Below are 22,184 nucleotides of genomic sequence, written 5' to 3'. Positions count from 1 at the left end.
GTTTCTAATGCTTAGGCCATAGGCTCTGAACAAGCCTATGCAGATCAGATGTTTCTGACTGAAGTTTGACTGTATTAGCCGTGTGCTTGTTTCAAGGGTGTGATTCAGACACAATTGGGACTGCCTGATCGAGTCAGGTAAAAAGGACACCATGTGACTGAAAACATTTGGGCGCCGCCATAGGCCGTAATGTGACTTACGGCTACAGCGGAGCTCAGTGAGTAATTTTTGCACCGGCAAAAGACGAAACCCAAATTACAGTACAAACGGCGCTATTCAGCCACTAGCAATAGAGGCGTCTTTCAGCTTCACCCTGCGCCGAAGTTTCCTGTCACCCTTTTTACATGTATGCCTGCCGGGTAACTGGTATTGTTTAGAAGGAAATAAATATGGAAGCCACAATATTCCTCTCCGTTCAGGTGTCCTGTAAAATAAAACTGCAACAAGAAAGCCCTGTGGTTCTAGCTATAGTTGGTCCCCACAGGCAGCCTGATTGTGGGCATGTTGAATGGTGAGCATGTGATGATGTGATGGTCTTTTCTTCCCCAGGTACAAAGCACAGGGGAGGGAGAAGCCCAGAGGTACTTTGACCACGCCCTCACGCTCCGTAACACTATCCTCTTCCTGCGGCACAACAAGGATCTGCAAGCACAACCGGAGCAAGTGTCAGCAGGTACAGAGAGCAGCGTCTTATCCATCCTCTTTCCTTTCGTGGCTAACTTACAGGCTGGAGGTGGCTGCAGGTATTCCTATCTGCGAGTTTTTTTCACAGCTAATCTTAGGCCTCTTTCTAATAGATGCCTGAACAGCACACTTGTCGAGCAGTTCAGCTTCCTGTCTCCCACCCACTAGCGCCATTTGGATGCGAATGGCAGTGTTTGTAATGCCACGCATGTCTACACTTGACACGTGGTGGCATTACCTGCACACATGCCACGTCTGAGCAGGGCTACGGCTGTGCTCAGCTGTGATTTCATGGGAGGGCCGCCTATTTTGAGCACTAACAAGCACCCAGCCCTTGCAGGAGAGCAGTTGACAGGCGGTGAATTCTCTTCCTGTCAACTGCCCCTCTAAATGAGGCCTTAGAATGGCTGGTCTAATTGACTATATATAAAGTGAGATTTTCTAGTGACTAAATCTCACAGCCAGAATCTTTGAAGTTCGGAAATATAAGACCTCAGCACCAAGCAGAGTCTTTCAGATTCAATATATGATTAACCACTGACTTATACAAACGTCCTGCTAGAGCCTCTTAATGGCTCCAGGACGTTTTTATAAGTCACAGTGCTGCTGCCGCTGTGCACGTGCGCGCTCCTGCGAGTACACATGAAAATTGTGGGGGGAAAAAAACACCCCCAAAAAAAAAATACACCTTTATTTCCAAATGATATATTGTCACCATACTTTGTACAAGAGACATAACTAAAATCCCGTGATAACCAGGACAAATGGGCAGATAAAATGTGTGGGTTTTACCACCTTGGGGTGAAGTGGTTAAATTAAAGATTTTGAATCAATATTGGTGCTCAGTGTCAATCAAACATAGTTTGGAGAATAACGTTTTTTTTTTGGGGGGGGGGGGGGGTGTTCCCATTTTTTTTGTAGATTGTGAACTTATTGCATGGATCAGAATTTAGGAAAAACCATCATTTATAAGGCGGTACATGCTGTAATATTGTTGAGAACCACTGGTTTTTCCCCCCAATGTTATTATTTGTTGCATGAACAGGGTTACCGCTGGACCTCCTGCGATGTGAGAGCCTTCTAGGTCTGGACCCAGCAACCTGCAGCCGAGTATTAAATAAAAACTATTCTCTCCTGGTGTCCATGGCCCCCCTTACCAATGAGATCCGACCAATCAGCAGCTGCACCCCACAGGTACGGTTCCTTTTTTTAAAAATGTTTTTTACTTGTTGTGATCCAGTTTCAACTGGATACTTTTAGTATCCTAGAAAACATCTCACTGCTAACCAGTTTGCCTCATTCAGTTGAAATGAGGGGAGGTGTACCAGTTTGTGTGCGGATAGTAGAAAGGGATCTTAAACTATACTGTATATAAATACTACATAGATCCTGGCCATGGCCGCTGTTTGGGGCCATCTCAGCTAGCAATTAACTGTGTGTACAATGGTCCCGGAGGTTGCTTAAGTATCTGGCCTACTTTTAGTCAAGTGCCCTTTAAGCCTCCGGCCTGCCAGATCTTTAAGGTATAATAAACGATCAGCTACAACTACTGTTTTTGTGGGCGGTCGATTTCTGGGTTAGTGTTAGGCACTTGGGGGAGGGGAGGGAGATTTTAAGGCTGGGCACTAGGTACGGGGTCTCCTTAAATGGGAACCTGGAGCAAGAAGTATATGGAGGCTGCCATATTTATGTCCTTGTAAACAATACCGGTTGCCTGGCAGCCCTGCTGGTCTATTTGGCTGCGGTAGTGTCTGAATAACCCCAGAAACAGGCATGCAGCTAATCTGGCCAGTTTGGGCAGAAATGTAAGAGTAGAAAAGAATTAGAGGCAGAGGATCAGTAGGATAGCCAGGTAACTGGTATTGCTTGAAGGGAACCTGAACTGAGTAAAATTATTTAAACACATGACATAGCTGCAAATTAATATTACATACTTACCTCACCGTCAGTTCCTTTCACAAGTTCACCATTTCCTCCTTACAGTGATCCCTTCCAGTTGTGACAATATTTTGTCAGAACTGAAATATACCAGTTGCTGTCAGTTATATATCAGCTATCAGTTACAACTGAATGTGCAAGGTAATGTCCATATTTCCCTATGGCTCAAGTGGGCGATATTACAGTTTAACAGTGTGCTGACCAGGAAGCTGTTATGGGGTAATGGCCATTTTCAAAATGGAGGACAGAGAATTCCCTTGATCACAGTGGACAAACAGGACGCAGGAGAGGAGAAAGAGATTGAGGAGTAGACTACACAGGAGATGACGTGTTTGTTTATTTTGACTTTTAATTTTCAGTTCAGGTTCTCATTAAAGGGAAATAAATTTGACAGCTTCCATATACCTCTCACTTCAGTTGTCCTTTAAGGGGAAGATTAGGGGTAGGCACACACAGGGCAGGTTTGGGTTGGGAATTAGGTATGTGTGTTGGGGGGGGGGGGGGGGGGTTAGACATTATGCAGAGAGTTAACATTAGAATAGGTGCTGGGTGGTAGTATATGGTAAAATATCAGTAATTTAAATTACCTAAATATTACTACCTGGCGCCCAACTTAACTGCTGGTGCCACAATACACACTCGTTACTATGTTATTCAATAGCTCACATGGCAGGGTGTTGCAGGAAATGACGGAGGCATTTTTGCGTCAGTGATCGCTTTCTCTTTCTTCCTTCAGCATATTGGTCCGGCCCTCCCAGAAGTGAGCTCCATATGGTTCAAGCTCTACATCTACCATATCTGTGGATGTGGACCTCCCTCTCTATTGCTATCCAAAGGCAGCAGACTGCGGAAGTTACCGGATGTCTTCCTGGTGAGCACCCCTATCCATGCTTCATGGACCATTCCCCTAGTTCACAGGTGTCAAACACAAGGCCCGCAGGCCGAATGCAGCCCTCCTTGCCAATATATGTGGCCCCTGAAAGCTTCCAATGGGCATTATTGTAAGCAGCAAAAGAACAGCAGCACGCTGCCTTCTTGTTGATGACCGTGCATCTGGTTGAAACATTGTCAGTGTGAGCCTGGGTGCAGAAGCAATCCACGGGACCCCTCCTTGGATACAACCCCCTGTGTGGCTGGTAAAACGTGCCTGTCCACCCCAGCACTTTCTTCCCACATAGCAGAGTAGCGCAGGGGAGCACTGTAATATTAACCTGCTCCAGCAATGCACCGTGTCTCCTCTGTTCTTCCCCGCAGTCACACGCTCTGTGCTTCCATACCTCCAGCTTCCGATCACGTGACATGCATCTGGAGCCAGAGGTAATGGTCCGCACCACATCCAAGTATAAATCCACTTTATTGAAGATCCATAAAATGCTGTGTAGCAGCTACAGCCCGCTGTTTTGGGTTGCATGCCCTTCGGCTTGTACAAGGGCATGTAACCCGAAACAGCGGGCTGTAGCTGCTACACAGCATTTATGGTTCTTCAATAAAGCTGATTTATACTTGGATGTGTAGTGCGGACCATTATCTCCAAACAAGACGGATCTTCACCCTGTTGGTACAAGAGGTTGGTTCCCGCACACCCACAGAGGATTGCCGAGGTGCTGTTCCATCTCTATCGAATCATTTGGAGCCAGAGGTATGCAGCACAGAGCATGAGTCTATAAAGGTGGCCACTAATGATACAATTTGCTGCGCGATTGTTTCCGAACGATTCTTCGCATGAACGATCGTAAATGAACGTTTGGGACAGCTAATAAACAAAAATCTCCTTATCCATCAGATTAACGAAATCAATCCAAAAATCAGATCAATTTCATTAATCTGATGGGATTGGTTAGAAGATTTATGTTAATTAGTGGTCTCAAATAATAATTTCCAATCGTTCATACGAAGAATCGTTTGTAAACGATCGGCAAATCGTATCGTTAGCGAGCACATTTTAGGAAGATGAGTAAAGGCCTGATGCAGTACTGGAGAAGGTTAATATTAAAATGTTACTCTGCAGAAGGGGGAGTAGCAGGTTCCCAGGCCCTCCCATGGTTGCTATAGTTATGCCACTTAATAAACCATTTGGCCCGCGACTTAGACCCTGTTTTATATTTTGGCCCCTTATGTGATTGAGTTTGACACCCCTGCTCTAGTGGGACTGTAATGTAATGAGCTAATGAACTGTTGCTTTTACAGGCCTACGACCGGTTACTGATCACGTCGTGGGGACATGACCCGGGCGTGGTGCCTACATCAAATGTCCTGGTTATGCTGAATGACGCTTTAACACACTCTTCGGTGCTCATCCAGGTATGATCGTTCTTTGTGTTCCTTAAAGGGGCAGTTTAGTGAAAATTATGCTTTTACATTAACCCCATATCAGTTATTTAATATGGAGAGCATGCATTTCTCCATAGACCTTGTGTGTATAAAAAAAAAAGTAGATAACACTAATTCTGCTTTCCAAGAGAGCTGAGCTGCGTCATTACCATGCTCTAAGCGACAGACTTCAATGATAGTAGCAGACACTCCAGCTGATTTATAACGGCTGGTTTACTCACTACAGAGAGCCATGCTGTTTTCACATGTAACTAGCTGTAATAGATAAAACAGGCTGCTAATTAGTTAGTTACTTCGCAGCCTGTTTGTTTATTTAGTTAGCTAGTTACAAGTGAAAACAGCACAGCTCTCTGTAGTGTGTGAGCCAGCTGTTATAAATCAGCTGGAGGGCCTGCTACTATCAGTGAAGTCTGTCGCATAGAGCATGGTAATGACACAGCTCAGCTCTATTGGAAAGCAGAATTAGTGTTCTCTACTTTTTTAAAACAAGGTCTATGGAGAAATGTATGCTCTCCATATTAAATAACTAATATAGCGTTAATGGAAAAGCATAATTTTCACTAAACTGCCCTTTTAACCTTTTTGGGAGCGGAGTGTGAGATTCAGGCTCCCCTGCTAGACGGTGTAGCCACTGACCTCACACTACTGCAGTAAAGGCCTGCAGGTTGATGACTTTTTTGTACAACACAAAAAGGAAACATGAACCAGTCATTGCAATTCAAAAGCCCTAAGTGGTGAGATGTACTGCTGTTAAAGAGAAGCTGTAATAAAAATGATAGATCGGTAATAAAATTGCTTATTTTTTACAATAATTATTTATTGATTATTTAGTCAGTGTTTGCCCACTGTAAAATATTTCCTCTCCCTGATTTAAATTCTGACCTTTATCACTGGTCAGGTGATCTGGACGGAATGTTTGTTACTTATGCTGGGCATACACGGTTCGTTTATGCGCCGTTATCGAGCCAGCGGCTCGATGCCGGCGTGTCACCACTCGTCCGCGCGGATCGATTCCCACTCGTCCCCGTGGGCACTTCTTATCAGCGCTTCGTTTTTTTTCTATTGTTCGCCCGTGGGGATCGAGCGCGATATCGATCCACCGTGGTGATCGGACAGGTTGGATCTTATCAATCAAGCCATCAGCAGCTCGATTGATAAGAACTATCTAAAGGTAGCCACTAACGGTCCAATTTCTAGTGAAAAATCGTTCGAGCGATCAGAAATTCTGATCGGAAGTGAAATATTGTAATAAATCGTTCACTACACCATCAACGAACCAATCTTTACTTCCTATCTATCACAACCAAAAAGAAAATCCAAATTTTGGTTCGACGAAAATTCATTCGGGCGACATTTTTTTCACTCGTTCATAATCGATTGTGCCCACCAATGGAGATTATTTACAACCAATCCGATCAGAACTTCTGATCGCTCGAACGATTTTTCGCTAGAAATTGGACCATTAGTGGCCACCTTAACTGTGTATGCGCAGCATGAGAGTTCTATGCACAGAGGGAGATGCTGCTTGCTTGGCAGTTGGAAAAAGCTGTTATTTCCAACAATGCAACAAGATTCACAGACATCACACTGTGGGTGGGGTTTCCCCAGAATAAGAAAATATTTCTGGTGGGAAAGGGGGGTAGCAGCTACTGATTGGGATGAAGTTCAGTTTTGGGTTAAAGTTTCTCTTTAATCATCCTTCAGTGTACATGTGTATACCCCAAGTGTGAACTACCCATTAAATAGCATCATAGTGCCGCCAACTATACTCTTTTAGACTGCATGTGACTTTTTGTAACCTGTAAATTGTGCCTGTCTGCATATGTACAGTTCTCTACTTGTGAACAGACGCTCTCCCCAGAAGCCATTTGTAAGTTCATTTTGTTTGTTAGCCTAGCATGTGTTGTACATAAGAGTATGCGTGTAAAATAATATAAATGGTATACTTTTGGACGTCTCTGGGTTTGGACATACAGTATAAAAAAAGGTTTTAATGTTTTTAATGTGCTTTTGAGTCATCAACTAGTTTGACCACTAGGTGGCACTCATGTTTCTCTTCCTGCACAGGGCCATGGCATGCACGGGATGGGAGAGACAGCCTATGTTCCTTTTCCATTTGATGAAACAGAGCTACAAGGAGGTAAGACGAGTTTGGGATACTAAGAGCCTTCTATAGTGTAGCATGGTAGAACATTATTCAATAGTGTACAAAATAACTCTCAAACAAGGGTTGCCAATAAGACAGCCACTGGTAATGCAGAAGGGAAGATTAGACCTGACCCCAGGTTGTCAGGTTTAAAGGACAACTATCAAAGCTTAAGGCCCATACACACGTCCGTTTTTTGCGAACGACGGGTCGTTTGAACGTCCAGTCGTTCAGTCGTTCGCCTGCTAAATCGGGCGTGTGTACAGACTGTCGTTCGTGTGATAAGAGTGAGTTTGAGCGATCCACCCGGCGAATCGCTCAAACTCACTCTTATCACGCGAACGACAGTCTGTATACACGCCCGATTTAGCGGGCGAACGACGGGACATTCAAACGACCCGTCCGCAAAAAACGGACGTGTGTATGGGCCTTTAGGCTGCCGTCCCCTAAATTACCTTGAAAATGGTATCAGGAGTGAGAGACAACCACTGATGCTTCCTAAGGGAGTCACTTTCTGTAGATGGCAATAGATATGGCAATAAATGGGGATGACACCCCTCCACCAAAGGGTGGACCAAGTACTGTATATACTGGAGTATAAGTCTAGAAATTTAGGTCTGATTCCCTTCATAAAAATGTAGGTGTCGACTTATACACGAGCCACAGGCAACACTGAGCACACTGAGTAATGTGTGTACTAATAGTGACATTCCGATTTGCTGTAATTTACCCAGTGGTAAGTGATACTTTGAGGAAAGGAAATGCTAAGAAAACACAGGTCAGAAAGTCCTGGCCACAACAATTAACAAGGAAGGGGGCAGGGAGGAAATACTGGGCTGCATAAAAGGAAGTGAATAATTGCAGCACTTGGGGACCTGGAGGAGGTATTGGCTGCACTTAAGTGACAAGAGGGGTTAATGGCTGCAATACTGTATCCAGTGCAGTCATTTACCCCTCCTGAGCCCCAAGTGCAGCCATTAACTTTGCTGGGTAGATTTATACTTGAGTCAATGAAAAATTCCAGCTTAAGAGGGTTGAATATTGGAGTCAACTTATACACAAGAATGACTTGTATTCAAGCATATACGGTATAACTCCACCAGTTGTCAAATAAAGCAAATTTTTGTTTGAAGCCGACAGAATCTACCCTTTTTAAACTGTTTTTGGTGTATTTTATACTTTTGTTGGTGCCTCTGTACAGTTTACTCTGATCTTCCTTCCAACCTCAGAGTTCTCCACCCTCAATATGGGAGTCCATAAAGCCTTACAAGTCCTGCGGCAGAGGATAGACCTGCAGCACTTCTGTGGTTACATCACCATGCTGAACCCCAGCATCCGCCACGTCAGCCCCAGAAGACTCAGCGATGCTTCTGATGGCAAAGGTAATCTGCTGCCTTTATCTGTGGTCAAGGAAGCCCAAAACTGAGCAAGACATACTGTAATAATAATCGGGATAACTGAGAACAAACAAGGCATTGAAGCAAACTTCTGGCTCGAATAACCTGTCCTGGCTTATGGGCCAAATGTGCTTTGCTCTTCAGTTTAGCTTGAATGAGTTGTTCCTATAAACTTTCTGAAGAAGTAGGAGAAACCCTGCAAAATGCGTTGTATTGTGGTGTAGTATATTTTATGCTTCCTGGCCCCTATGCTTGTTCTAGCATCTGCTTTTGAATAGGAATGATCAGTGAGATGCTAGGAACTTCAACTTGATGCAGAATTATTCAAATGTATGCAACTTGAAAGTAGACCAATTGAATTCCACCTTGGCGGGATTCGACTGGTTAATTTTTTAGGTGGTTGCAAATTGAAAATTATAGATTAGTTTTAATCTAACTAAATCTGGAATCTTGCCTACTGACACTGCTGTCACATAATGTATAGGTGGTACTTGAAGTATTAGAATATCATGCAAAAGTCAATTTATTTCATTAGTTCAACTTAAAAGGTGAAACTAATACATGAAACAGAGTTACTACGTGCAAAGCAAGATCTTTCAAGCCTTTATTTGTTATAATTTTGATGATTACGGCTTACAGCTTATAAGAACATCAAAATCTCAGACCATTAGAATATTGTGAAAATGTTCAATATTCTAGACTCAAAGTGTCCGACTCTATTTAGCTAATTCATCCAAAACTTCTGCAAAGGGTTCCTATTTCATATATTAGTTTCATCTTTAAGTTGAATTACTGAAATAAATGGACTTTTGCACGATATTCTAATTTTTTCGAGTTTCACCTGTAGATTATAACACGGCATCACTTGGGCCTGTTGGTAAGGAGTAAGTATGGATTGTCAATGAGATAATTACTGTGAGTTAATTTTATGCAACCTGCAAATTGACCAATGAAAAGCAGTTACTACATCTGATGTCTTTGTGTGATTTGGGCAGGAACGTCATTTTGCCATGTTTGGCTCAAAGTGGAATCCCCCTTTAGTGCCTTCCATTTGTCCTCTGTCTCTTACAGATGAGTCTTGCCTGGCCTTACGCGGTGATGTGAATGACGTCAGTGGCAGCACGGAATCCTTCGAGCTTGTCGCGGAAGAAGCTGCTGTAGATTTGGGACAGAAGACCACTGATGGTAAATATAAGTGGACCAAAATTCCTGTTTAAAAAAACAAAACAAAAAAAAGAAAACCCTGTTAATATACCATAATTTTCAGACTATAAGACGTTACTGATTATAAGATACACTTAGGTTTAAAGGGGAAAACCAGGGAGAAGAAATATACTAAACCTGGTGTGTCCATGGCCCAGGGGCGTCTTGTACATTGCCCCCCCCCCCCCCCAAAAAAAAGATTGTCCCCCTTGTATTTTATGTGTCCCCCATATGCCTCCCATGGGTCGTTCTTCATGCCCCCATGCCGCGGGAGCCGATGAATCAGGTGAGAGACGCGTTTCTGCTGCTTTTAACTATGTATGGGGAGCAGAGGAGGAGATGTGGGGACAATACAGAGAGTCCCCGACATCTCAGCAAGTCAGCGGTTTGAATCGGCGGGCGTTCGTAAGTCGTGGAGTCCTTATATTTAAAATATAAAACTCTGTGACTCTTTCTCCCCATTTTTGGGGTGCGTCTTTTATTCCGAAAAATGTGGTACCTGCTGGTGTGAGTGCCTGACCCTTCTCCATTATGGCTTTACTGTACCATAAAGCAGGGAGATCTCTCTTACAAATCAAATATAACTATCAAATGCACAACAATCACGGCTTATAGCAGCTGTGTAAAATTATATCTTAAAGAGACACTGAAGCGAAAAAAAAATGATGATATTATGATTTGTATGTGTAGCACAGCTAAGAAATCAAACATTAAGATCAGATACATCAGTGTAATTGTTTCCAGTACAGGAAGAGTTGAGAAACTCCAGTTGTTATCTCTATGCAAACAAGCCATTAAGCTCTCCGACTGAGGGCTGGTTCAGACGGGCGTTTTTGTGGCGTTTAACGCAGCGTTTCAGACGCAGCATTTTTTGGGATCTACTGCCATCCCATGCAAGTGAATGGGAGCGTTTAGAGCTGGCTTTTGCAGGCTTTCATGAAAGCCTGGCAGTAGATCCCAGCGTTGCGTCTAGTCTCAAAAGCAACATGCTGCTTTCAAAGGCAGTAAACGCGAGGAAACAATAGCAGAGACCAGAACTGCTAGCCTTGAACGCTTTTCAAAAGCTTTCAAAAGCTAGCTTTTAAACGCTGGCGTTTGAACGCAATGCCAAGCAAAAGCTCAGCAGACGCCCGTGTGAACCAGCCCTAAGTAAGTCGTGGAGAGGGCTGTTATCTGACTTTTATTATCTCAACTGTTCCTGGACTATTTACTTTTCCTCTGCTAGAGGAGAGGTCATTACTTCACAGACTGCTCTGAAAGACTCATTTTGAATGCTGAGTGTTGTGTAATCTGCACATATTATAGAATGATGCAATGTTAGAAAAAAACACTATATACCTGAAAATAAAAGTATGAGAATATTTTCTTTGCTGCTAATCTTCTAGTAATTATTCATAGTACACAACCAATTCACTATATCATATTTTTTTCCCCGCTTCAGTGTCTCTTTAAATACTTTTCTTAGGATAATTTGGCCATTTGGATCTGCGTTTCTTAGTTGTGTACTTGTTCCGCAGGTTCTGTTAAAGTGTACCCACGGTGACATGATAGACGTGTGTCTTTACAGTGCCAAGCATACAAATAACTAGGCTGTGTTCCTATCCTTTTTTTTTTTTTTTTTTTTTTTTCCCTGCCTGAATGAGTTAACCATTCAGACACACAAGTGACAGTTCCTCTTCAGTCGTTACCTAGTTGAGCTATAGCTCAAGGAATTAGGATAAAGAATTACAGCCATAAAGCTCTTTCCTGGACTAGAACAGCTGGTAAGTGCAGGGGATAGATTAAAAAAAAAAGGTCACATGTTCATACGTTTTAGCTCTGGGACACAAAAAGACTGTGTAAAAGACTGCATCATTTATATGAGACAATAAAATATAAATCTACTTTTTTAGTTTTTGAACAGTAAACTGGGGATTTCTTTAAAAAAGGAGGAGGAAAATGGATACAATTATTTATCACATCAGTTTGTCGCCTCATGTTTGCTTTAAGTAACACCCTTTCTTGATAAACGTTGTGTTCTTTGTAGCACCGGTTGTGGAGTCAGACTGGGTCCCCTTAGAACTCTGCTACGGAATCCCGCTATTCAGCTCTGAGCTCAACCAGAATGTGTGCAAGAAGATCGCCGCCCATGGCCTGTGTGGGAAAGACAGGTAAATCCCCACCCCCTTCCCTCACAAGTCTTCATTTCACTAGATGCACAGTGCATAAAGGTCTACAGCTGGGAATAGGCCACCTTTTCATAAAATTCAGGAATAAGACTGAATAGGACAGGACAGACCCTACAGACCAATATGTGTGCAGCCGTGCATTCTCAGCAGAGCTGAGGAGTCTGAGTTCAGGAATCAAAGCAATTTTTGCAGGGCTGTGGAGTTGGAGTCAGTCGGGGCAGTTTTGGGCACCCGGAGTCGGAGTCGTTGATTTCATAAACTGAGGAGTCGGGAGTCGGATGATTTTTGTACAAAATCCACAGCCCTGTTGATTATTAGACTAAGGAGTCGGAGTCGAGGAGTCGGGGCCGTTTTGGGTACCCGGAGTCGGAGTCGTGGTTTCATAAACTGAGGAGTTGGAGTCGGAAGATATTTGTGCCGTCTCCACAGCCTTGAATTTTTGGGTACCTGGAGTCGGCAAAAATTCACAAACTCTGACTCCTACTAAATTTAAACTGTAATTAAAAGAGAAAATAGGATAAAATGTTCTATTTCTCAGATAAGTCATCATAAATAACTTACATATACACTAATAGCTGTGCTTAGTCCACAAAAATGAAATGAACCAATCAAAAAATAGTTAATTGTGCTGCTGCAATAAAGCAATCATCGTATTTTTAAAGTCAGATATACACATCTGATTGTGACTGTATATCTGATGTGTACGCAGGAATCTTTTATATATAATAAATATCACCTCTGCTTTAAAGGGCAACTAAAGCAAAAGGCTGCTACTGTATGTTTATTTCATTTTAAACAATTCCAGTTGCCTGGCTGTTCTCTGCCTCTAATACGTTTAGCCATAGACCCTGAACAAACATATGCCGTCAGGTGTTTCTGACAATATTGTCAGATTAGCTGCATGCTTGTTTCTGGTGTCTGGAGTCAGACACTAATGTAGCCAAATAGATCAGCAAGGCTACCGGGAAACTGGTATTGTTTAAAAAGAAACAAATATGGCAGCCTCCAGATTCTTCTCACTTCAGTTTTTTTGAGAATAAAGCATGATGTGTACTTGTGTCGCTAGTAGGGATGGTCAATGAGACTAAAATACTGTATATACTCGCGTATAAGCCTGATTTTTCAGCATAAAAAATGTGCTGAAAAGTTACTCCCTCAGCTTATATGCAAGTCAGTGGAGCAAAACAGATGATGGAGCAGGTTTTGTTACAAGCAGAGGAGCGTAAGGATTGTGCACTAGTGATCCTGCTCTTACCAGCTGGCTCCCTGCTGTGCCCGTGCCCCTTATCCCCTGCAACATGGTGTGCAGAGTGCGCTGCTCAACACTACCTGCGTTCCCCGGCTTGCGGAGCGGAGTGTGCAAGCAATGTGTCAGCGGTGCAATGATCGGGGATTCTTCCTGTGTTACAATCGCTGTGTCTCAAATCTATGACGCCATCTAGTGGCTTCTTGAAACAGAGCTGTATAATCCTGGGGCACATCTGGCTATGGGAAGGGGGTCTGACTTGTATTGGGGGAACAACTTACTACTGGGGATGGGGCTTGTATGCGAGTCAATCACACTTTCCTCGTTTCTGAGGGGAAAGTGGGTACCTTGGCTTATACACGGGTCGGCTTATATGCAAGTATATATGGTAATTCTTCGTTGATGCAGGTTTATTACCGTAGTTTTTTTGAATGCAAATGTATGCATTTCCTTTGCTCATGAAATAAATTAATTTGTTATGTTGTTAAATGTGGGGTTGGTGACTACAAATTAAGTGACACAGTAGTACTATACTCTACATATGCACTCCCCGCAGAGCTGTAGTGAATCCACTGAGAATGTTGTGCACACTGATCACAGAGGTGATGTCCATCACTCATAAACCTGACTCAGATTGTACATGAAGAATGTGTAATAGAGGAAGAATCGCCTCATTCCCTTGCAGAGTACCTGCACATCACTCTTGCATGTACCCACAGTTACATTGCCTGGGGCCTGATCCATGTTCAGATTGTGCATGAAGAATGTGTAATAGAGGAAGAATCCCTCCATTCCCCTGCAGAGTACCTGCACATCATTCTTACAGCATAGCAGGCAGACAAAGATGGTGGCCTTCATGTTCCTCTCTGTCCTGATTTGCTAGGCATTTATCTGCTTTGTTGCTACTTATGTTCCCTCTCATTACAGCCTTCAGCATCTCCTCCACTCGAGTCGGAAGCTGTCACTGCAGGTCCTGAGCTTTGTGCAGTGGCTCCAGGTAAACATTCCTTCACACTTTATTATTATTTTTTTTATGCAACTTTCATGCTTTAAATGACACTGAGGGATTGTTCATATTATGTAGTGCAATCTGACTGTTGGACTCAGAATTACAACACAGTGAGAAGACAGTCTGGCACCTCCATTATCGGGCTTGCTCTTAAAGTGTACCCAAACCGAAGCTCGGGTACAGAATGAGATACCTACTGAAAGAGAAGGAAGCCCCAGGAACCTATTAAGGGTTCCCTCAGTGCTCTTATGCCCCCCCCCCCTCCTCGCTGAGCGCGACCCACCGAAAGATTGGGGACAAGGCATTGTTACCAACCACATCAGGGCCACGCACCTCCTCTTCCTCAGTGTGGCCGCACATGCACAGAAAGCCAGAGCCACTCGCGTATGAACAGCTCCATGCTCCTGCGCTTGCGCTGCCGTGCTTGTATGGCTGCTGTTCGGCTGCACTCGTAAGATGAGAGGAGCATGGCCCTGATGCGGAGATGGGTCAAGCTGAATAAGGGGGGACATCGGAGCTCAAAAAATACCTGAGGCTTCCCGTAAGTATCTCTTTTTGAAGCTTGGGTTCCCTTTAAAGCAACCCAAACACCAATGTGACAGTTTTTTCTAAATGAACCCCCCCCCCCCCCATTAAGGGAGGTTCTAAACTGAGCATGCCATTGGGGGAGGGGGGGACAGGGGGAGGTTCATTTAGCATTTTTACATTGCTGCTCGGGTCACTTGTGTGATGCTTATAGTGTTACAATAAGTTTTCTTACCGGGGAGCAGCGGGTGCCAGGTGAGCCTGACGGCCGTTTTGCACTTTGTTCTGCAAAGTCTGCCTATGACGCACACTACATGAGGAAAGGTCTCTGGGTGTTGTCATTGTATCCCCATCATCCCGCAGTGCTGGCTCCACCCCTCTCCTCCTTTTCCATTGGACAATAGAATTACATTTCCCATGATCCCTTGCTGTGGCTTATTTTTTTTTATGTTGACTCTGTGTTCTTCTTCTCTAGGAAAGCGGCTTTGCGTTGGAGTACACCTCGGAGACGGGCACATCGAGCATGCTGGGACAACCAGGCCCACCAGAGGCTGGGGTACCTCTGCCTTCCAAGAACTTAATCTTCCAAGACGGCATCCTCTGTGAGTGGAACGGGTGCGCCCGGGCCTCTGCTCATACACCCAGCAAGCAGGCCTGAGGGCGAGCCAGAGCACAGCCATCTTGTACTTCTGCCCTTTCGGTGTTCGTATTTATTGCTGCTGTGTAGGTTATGTCTTTAGCAGCGTGACTCTGTGACTGGTCACTCATTGTCCCGTGGCACGTCTCGCACTTCTGGTACATTCCTAGGATGCTTTTTTTTTTTGTAGAATTGTGATAACTAGGCCCAGTAGGAGTGCATCAAAATATGACTGAAAATAAATAGATGAACCACTTTTTAATGCCAGTTATCTAGGGACCAAACTTTTTTTCATCTCCTTCCCACCATCATGATCCTCTTCCCTTTCCCCTTTTTGCTTTTAGAAAACAAATCTTCCATTTTTACTTTTAAGTAATCCTGTAAGGAAAAAAGTGGCGCTAGGGGATACTTGCCTCCGGGAGGGAAAGCTTCTGGATCCTAATGAGGCTTCCTCGTCTTCTCCAGCCAGCTCATTCCAGCGTTGGCTCCCCCACAGCGACACTGACAAAAATATTTATAATCGGCAGTGCACACAGGCCCCACTAGTGGCTTCCCACTCGGGCTCCGGCGGGAAATTGCCAGGCCCAATCGGGTCCGCTCTACAGCACAGGTGAGAACTACCTGCCATGCAGTAGAGCGGATCCAATCAGGCTCGGCTATTTCTGCATGAGCCCATCGGAAAGCTGTTACTGCACCTACGCGCACCGCAAACATGGGTTATCTCCAGGGATCCCAGTGCTGGTTACCCTCTTGTAAGGAGGACAGAGGAAGCCTCTTTGTGGGCCAGAGGTTTCCCCCCTTCTCACTTAAGTACCCCTCTAGGGGCACATTTTTGCCTTGAGGGTGCACTTTAAATAATGGTCAAAGGTGTCACATGACCTGTCGCAAAAGGAGGGGCGGGTCCACATTTGTGCATTAAAACTGTTCTCTAGACAGAAAATTAATTGTAGCAATTAATATTAGACATCACAGCAAAGAGACATACTTCCATGCCTTGCCTGGATACGGCTTGTCAACAGGATCAGCGATAGCGGTTTTACTCATGTTTAAAGACAGCCACAATAAATTATTTGAATTCTAGCTTCCTTCCTCTTGAGCTGATCCACTAACCTGCACAAGAATTTTATTGAAAATAATGCTATCGGTGGGTGTCCACCCAGCAGCTTCTATTCCACCATTCCTTCCTTCTGTGACTGATTGCCTGCAGAAACTGGAGGAGAGAGAGAGAGAGGGAGAGTGCAGAATATTACACAAAGCAGCAAGTCCTTCTATCTGCTGCAATACCATCATCCCCATTCCCTCCTTCTGTGACTGATTGCCTGCAGAAACTGAGGAGGCGGACAGAGAGTGCAGAACACCCTACAGAGGAGCAACATTTGTATTTATTAACAAGTGGAAGGAGGTTTATTCGTTGTCCTGATAAGTGGCAACACCTTGATACAAATTTCATCAGGCACTTGGAATGTTGTGGAGGAGATTGAAAAAATATCTTTATATTTCTATCCGGAGAACCACTATTCGCTTTGGGGACCAAAGGCGGGGAGAATGAGGTCATGTGACCACCACCTTGGGATCTTAATCTGGTTTAAAAATGATGGATTTCAAATGTATTACTAAATCAGGTTGGGGGGAGGGGTGTCTTTTTAACCAGGCCGCAATTTTGCCTTAAAGTGAACCTGTCAGGTTTTGTGATAATTCTACTCCTTGCTTTCATGCTCATCCTTTTACCATAATTGTTCCTCGTCTTCTCACCTGGAACAAATGCAGATCGGGGATGTCCGGACTATTCCGATTGTCGCAGGAGAGTAAGGCAGGGGTCACACTTATTGCGAAAAAGGAAACAAAATTTCGCATGCGTTTTCTTTTCCTGCATTTTTTTCAAACAGCGAATGAAAGTCAGTGGGAATCCGCATGTGATGTGCGATTTTATGCTACAAGACGTAAGTTTTCCTCACGCATGCTAAACTGTAATTACAGTTTTTAATCAGAATTGCGATTCTCCATTGACTTTCATTAGATCACGCCATGATTTTTAATAAGTGTAAACCCTGCTAAACACAAATTCTTAACTTGTAGACAGAGGCGTAGTTTAGGAGCTGTGGGCCCCGATGCAAGTTTTACAATGGGGCCCCGCAAGCACTCTATACATAACAATTGATACGGCGCATCAAAACCTGCCAAAGGCAACTATAGTGTCAGAGGTGCAAGAGGGGGATGGGGAACAGTTTTATTGATTACCACTATTCAAAGTATCTATAGAAGTGATTATTATGAGCACAGGACCAATAGAGAACTAATACTGAATTTTAGGAGGGCCCCTCTGGCCCAAGGGCCCTGATGCGGTCGCTACCTCTGCACCCCCTATTGCTACTCCCCGGCTTGTAGTACAGCACAGGCAGGCAGCTGGTGTTTTCAGAAGGAGCTCAGCTTTGGAGACACCATATTTCCCTCATGACGGGATTACGGTAAAAGAAATGGATAGCAAAGCTAATATGTAGGCAGCCATCTTTATTCACTTTAAACCTCTGACCGATGATTACTAAAACTTTCTGGATTACTGGAGCACAAGACGTGCGTATAACGACGACAAGGCATTTGTAAAGCGTTTTTCTCCTGTAGGGCCCAAAGCTCATAAGTATGGCTCAGATCAGTACATAGTGATGTGTACAGGGGAAATGTTATGTGATCATAAATGCCAGACTAAACAGTTAGCTTTTCAGTTTTGATTTAAATGTGTCCAGGGTTGGAGTTGTCTTGATTAAGTTTGGCAAGGCTTTCCACAGGGTAGGGACAGCATGACAGAAAGCTGTGGCCCAAAGGCTTTTTTTGTGAATTCTGGGGGTGGTCAAGTTATTGGATCCTTTCGATCGGAGGTTGTGGGAGATGTGACTCAGTTGCAACAAATCCTTCAGGTATCCGGGGCCCCGGTTGTGTAGGGATTTAAATGTTAGTATGGCAATTCTGAAAAGGATTCTCCATTTTATGGGTAGCCAGTGTAGTGAGCAAAGGATTATTATGTGAGTATTATGTGGCAATGGCTTGTTAACAGTCATGCAGCAGCATTCTATGCTAGCTGCAGGCGGTGTAGGTCTTTATTTGGAAGGCCTGCATAAAGGACATTGCAGTAGTCCAGCTGTGAGGTGATGAAGGCATGAACAAGGGTTGGAGGACCCTCCGTGAGAATGAAGTGCTTCATTTTTGCAATATTCCTTAGGTGAAAGACGGAATGTTTCACAGCAGTATGTTCTGCCAGAGACTATGGATGAGATGATTAATTTTTCAAGCTGCATGCATCTTAGTCCACTTGCTGTACATTTGAATCCACCCAGTTCTAAGTTGCATGAAATTTGGAGAAACTGGCAGATCATTGATCTAAAGCCTCAACAAGCATCATGCTTGACCTAACCTCCATCACCACAATATACACAGGTCTCCGATGCCTAGAGCAGCCTTTCTTAACCTTTTTACCCTGGAGGAACCCCTGCAAATAATTTTTGGATCTTGAGAAACCCCTGCATTTATTTTGCAGGAAGCATGGTCTTTAAAAGTAGGTTACATAGTTATTTGGGTTAAAAAAAAGACATACGTCCATCGAGTTCAACCAGAGAACAAAGTACAACACCAGCCTGCTCCCTCAGATATCCCTGTTGATCCAGAGGAAGGCGAAAAACCCTTACAAGGCATGGTCCAATTAGCCCCAAAAGGGAAAAAATTCCTTCCCGACTCCAGATGGCAATCAGATAAAATCCCTGGATCAACATCATTAGGCATTACCTAGTAATTGTAGCCATGGAGGTCTTTCAACGCAAGGAAAGCATCTAAGCCCCCTTTAAATGCAGGTATAGAGTTTGCCATAACGACTTCCTGTGGCAATGCATTCCACATCTTAATCACTCTTACTGTAAAGAACCCTTTCCTAAATAAATGGCTAAAACGTTTTTCCTCCATGCGCAGATCATGTCCTCTAGTCCTTTGAGAAGGCCTAGGGACAGAAAGCTCATCCGCCAAGCTATTATATTGCCCTCTGAGGTGTGGCTATTTATTTCCCTACCCCCTATTACAATGTCCTTCATTCTGTCTCCTTAAGCTAGTGTTTTTGTTATTTTTTTAATAATGTGCTCATTATTCTGACCCCCAATTTAGTGCTTCTTTTTCCGTACCCACTATTATTATGTGCGCTATTATACTAACCCCACGATGGGGGAAAATGCCAAGGGACCCCTGCAGAGTACTTAAGGATCTCTGGTTGAGAAGGGTACCAGGGAACGCTGGTTGAGAAAGCCGGGCCTAGAGCATACTTACCGCCTACTATAGACAAGTCACAAAATGAGATGTATGTCAGATTGGCCACATGGAAAGCAATACTGCTCTGTTTGTAGACTGAGAGCCTGTCCAAACTCCTCCCTCTTCCAAAACCCCTACTGGCCGTGCCACTCCCTCCCATTACTGGTTATAAAAGAACCAATGACTTCCCAGCCACCCCTCTGCCCCAGAAGACAGCATTTTTCGAAAAGAGCATGGTCAGAGGAACATATAAAGTACCAGCGGATTTCCTAAAAATGTACGGATTTAAAGGGGTTCTGTGGATCTTTAAAAAAACAAAAACTGACACTTACCTGGCGCTTATATCGGCCCCCTGCAGCTGTCATGTCCCGCGCCGTCCTCCTCTGATCCTTGTCTCCGGTCCCTGTCCAATTACGCGTCTGATACTGCTGCGCGGCCGTGGCCGAACGTGCTTGCTCCCGCACTCGTCTCTGGGAGCTTACTGCAGAGGCGAGTTCCGAGAAAGCCTTATACTGCGCCTGCACAGTAAGCTCCCGTAGACACGTCTGGAAGCGAGCCCTACTGGAGGCAGGGAACAGAGGATCCTAGGACGGCGCGGGACATGACAGCTGCAGGGGGCCGATAGAAGCCCCTGCTAAGTGTGTGGTTTTTGTTTTGTTTTTTTATAAAGATCCACATAACCCCTTTAAGTGATTTCTTTATTTTTTAACACGATTATCTACTGAGCAAGGCTAATGGGAGGTGAAAGGACAATTATTTGTAAAAATGGAAGGCTGTAAAGCAAATCTGTGAGCTTTTTTTTAAAAAGAAAAGGTTAGATACTTATCTCAGGAGAGGGAAGATCCTCTAGAGTTTTCCCACATCCTTCTCCAGACGCCTCCAGGACACCCTGGAGATTTGTGCCTGCGCTGTACGTGAATAAGCCTGGCCATACTCTCTCTGCACACTAGCCTGGACCCACCCACCTATTGGCAGAACAAGCAGAGCCTGATGGAGTCCATGTCGCAGGCACAAGCTGTGGACATAAGGGCTTGTCGATGGTTTTCAGGAGGGCACAGCACTGCAACGGCCTGATGGAGAAAGATGGGGCATTATCCAGAGGTTTCCCTCTGTTGAGGTAAGTACGCATTTGGGGCACGTTTTTTCCGCTACAGGTACACTTTAACCAGATATTGTATTTGCCAGACCTGACAGGTTCACTTATGGTTGCTGGGACTTGTAGTTCCACCTTGGCAAGAGAGCGGACGATCCTGTAGGATTCTCAATCTCATGATTATTTATCGATAGCCTCTTTAGAAACTTAGTTTAGCTGCTGGACAAACACTAGCCTACCTATGACAACTGTTAACGTTTGTAAAGAAAGTCTGAATACAGTATATACAATAACTAAATGTGACAACACGTAATTTTTCTACATTGATTCTGATGACCTGTGAAGTATTCCTCCCAGTATAATGTCCACCTTCTGCGCAAGATCTATCCCGACACACAGAAGACATTCGCTTTTCGTGGATCAACCTTGTAAATCTGGATGAAATAAACAAATGATACCGTTTATTAAATTCCCTCTGTACAAACGAAGGCTTCCTGTGTCTCTGGTGTGCTTTGTGTAATGCTGGGTGGGGGAGGGTCAATGAGATGGGAAGAATTCCAAGTCGATGCAAATTTATGCATCAGATTTTTGGAAAGGAACCAATCGATTGCCACATCTGCAGCATTTGCTTAGTCTGTTTGCAGGCTGCATATATTTGCATAAAGTTAGCATCAACATGGTATTAATAGCATCGCATTATCCCTCCCTAAGGCCATTTAAAGTGTTTGTGTAACTTAAGTTTGCTTTAACAGGAACTCCAGTGAAAATGTAATAAAAAAAAGTGTTTCATTTTTACAATAATTATGTATAAGTTATTTAGCCATTGTTTGCCCATTGTAAAATCTTTCCTCTCCCTGATTTACATTCTGACATCTATCACATGGTGACATTTTTACTGCTGGCAGGTGATGTCACTGAAAGTAGCTGCTGCTCGTTTTTTTGGCAGTTGGAAACAGCTGTAAACCACTATTTCCCACAATGCAACTAGGTTCACAGACAAACTGCCAGGACCATGGGGTTTCACCACAACAGCCACCACCCCCCCCACACACACACACACACACACACACACACACACCGATGATCTGTTTGTGAAAAGGAATAGATCTCTCATGGGAAAGTAGGAATCAGCTACTGATTGGGATGAAGTTCAATTCTTAGTCACGGTTTCTCTTTAAAGTGAACCAGAGACGAAGCACCCTCATGCATTTTACCATATATATCAATGGGAGCATTAGAGAAAATGCCTACCCTGCTCTGTTTCATTGTTCACTGCTCAGCCTGCCTGTTATCAGCCCTGATAAAATCCCCGACTGAGCATTCAGTCTGGCTTTGCTATAATGACTCAGCTATAATGATTCCTGAGCAGAGCCAGAAGGGGGCAGGCTTGGGCTTGAAAAGACATCAGAGAACACAGACTCAGCTATAAAGATTCCTGAGTAAAGCCAGACTGAATGCTCAGTCAGGGATTTTATCAGGGCTGATAAGCAGGCTGAGCAGTGAAGAATGAAACAGAGAGCAGG

The 22,184-nt window shown here is 44.0% G+C and overlaps 1 protein-coding gene across 2 annotated transcripts in view; it reads left to right on the top strand.

Annotated features, from left to right (window-relative positions):
- Positions 1-21,149, top strand: part of FAM91A1 (family with sequence similarity 91 member A1) — an 83,871-nt gene extending 62,722 nt beyond the window's left edge. For both annotated transcript variants that reach the window (XM_068238002.1, XM_068238001.1), the window contains exons 15-24: positions 550-673; positions 1,730-1,878; positions 3,359-3,493; positions 4,810-4,923; positions 7,021-7,093; positions 8,329-8,481; positions 9,568-9,681; positions 11,726-11,849; positions 14,041-14,110; positions 15,123-21,149. In XM_068238002.1, coding sequence (XP_068094103.1) covers positions 550-673; positions 1,730-1,878; positions 3,359-3,493; positions 4,810-4,923; positions 7,021-7,093; positions 8,329-8,481; positions 9,568-9,681; positions 11,726-11,849; positions 14,041-14,110; positions 15,123-15,305 — 1,239 coding nt within the window. In that variant the 3' untranslated portion in view covers positions 15,306-21,149. The remainder of the gene's footprint in view (positions 1-549; positions 674-1,729; positions 1,879-3,358; positions 3,494-4,809; positions 4,924-7,020; positions 7,094-8,328; positions 8,482-9,567; positions 9,682-11,725; positions 11,850-14,040; positions 14,111-15,122) is intronic.
- Positions 21,150-22,184: the final 1,035 nt, after the last annotated feature.

This window comes from Hyperolius riggenbachi, chromosome 5, assembly GCF_040937935.1.
Source record: "Hyperolius riggenbachi isolate aHypRig1 chromosome 5, aHypRig1.pri, whole genome shotgun sequence".
Lineage (NCBI taxonomy): Eukaryota > Metazoa > Chordata > Amphibia > Anura > Hyperoliidae > Hyperolius > Hyperolius riggenbachi.
This window is presented reverse-complemented; position numbering and strand designations above follow the sequence as displayed.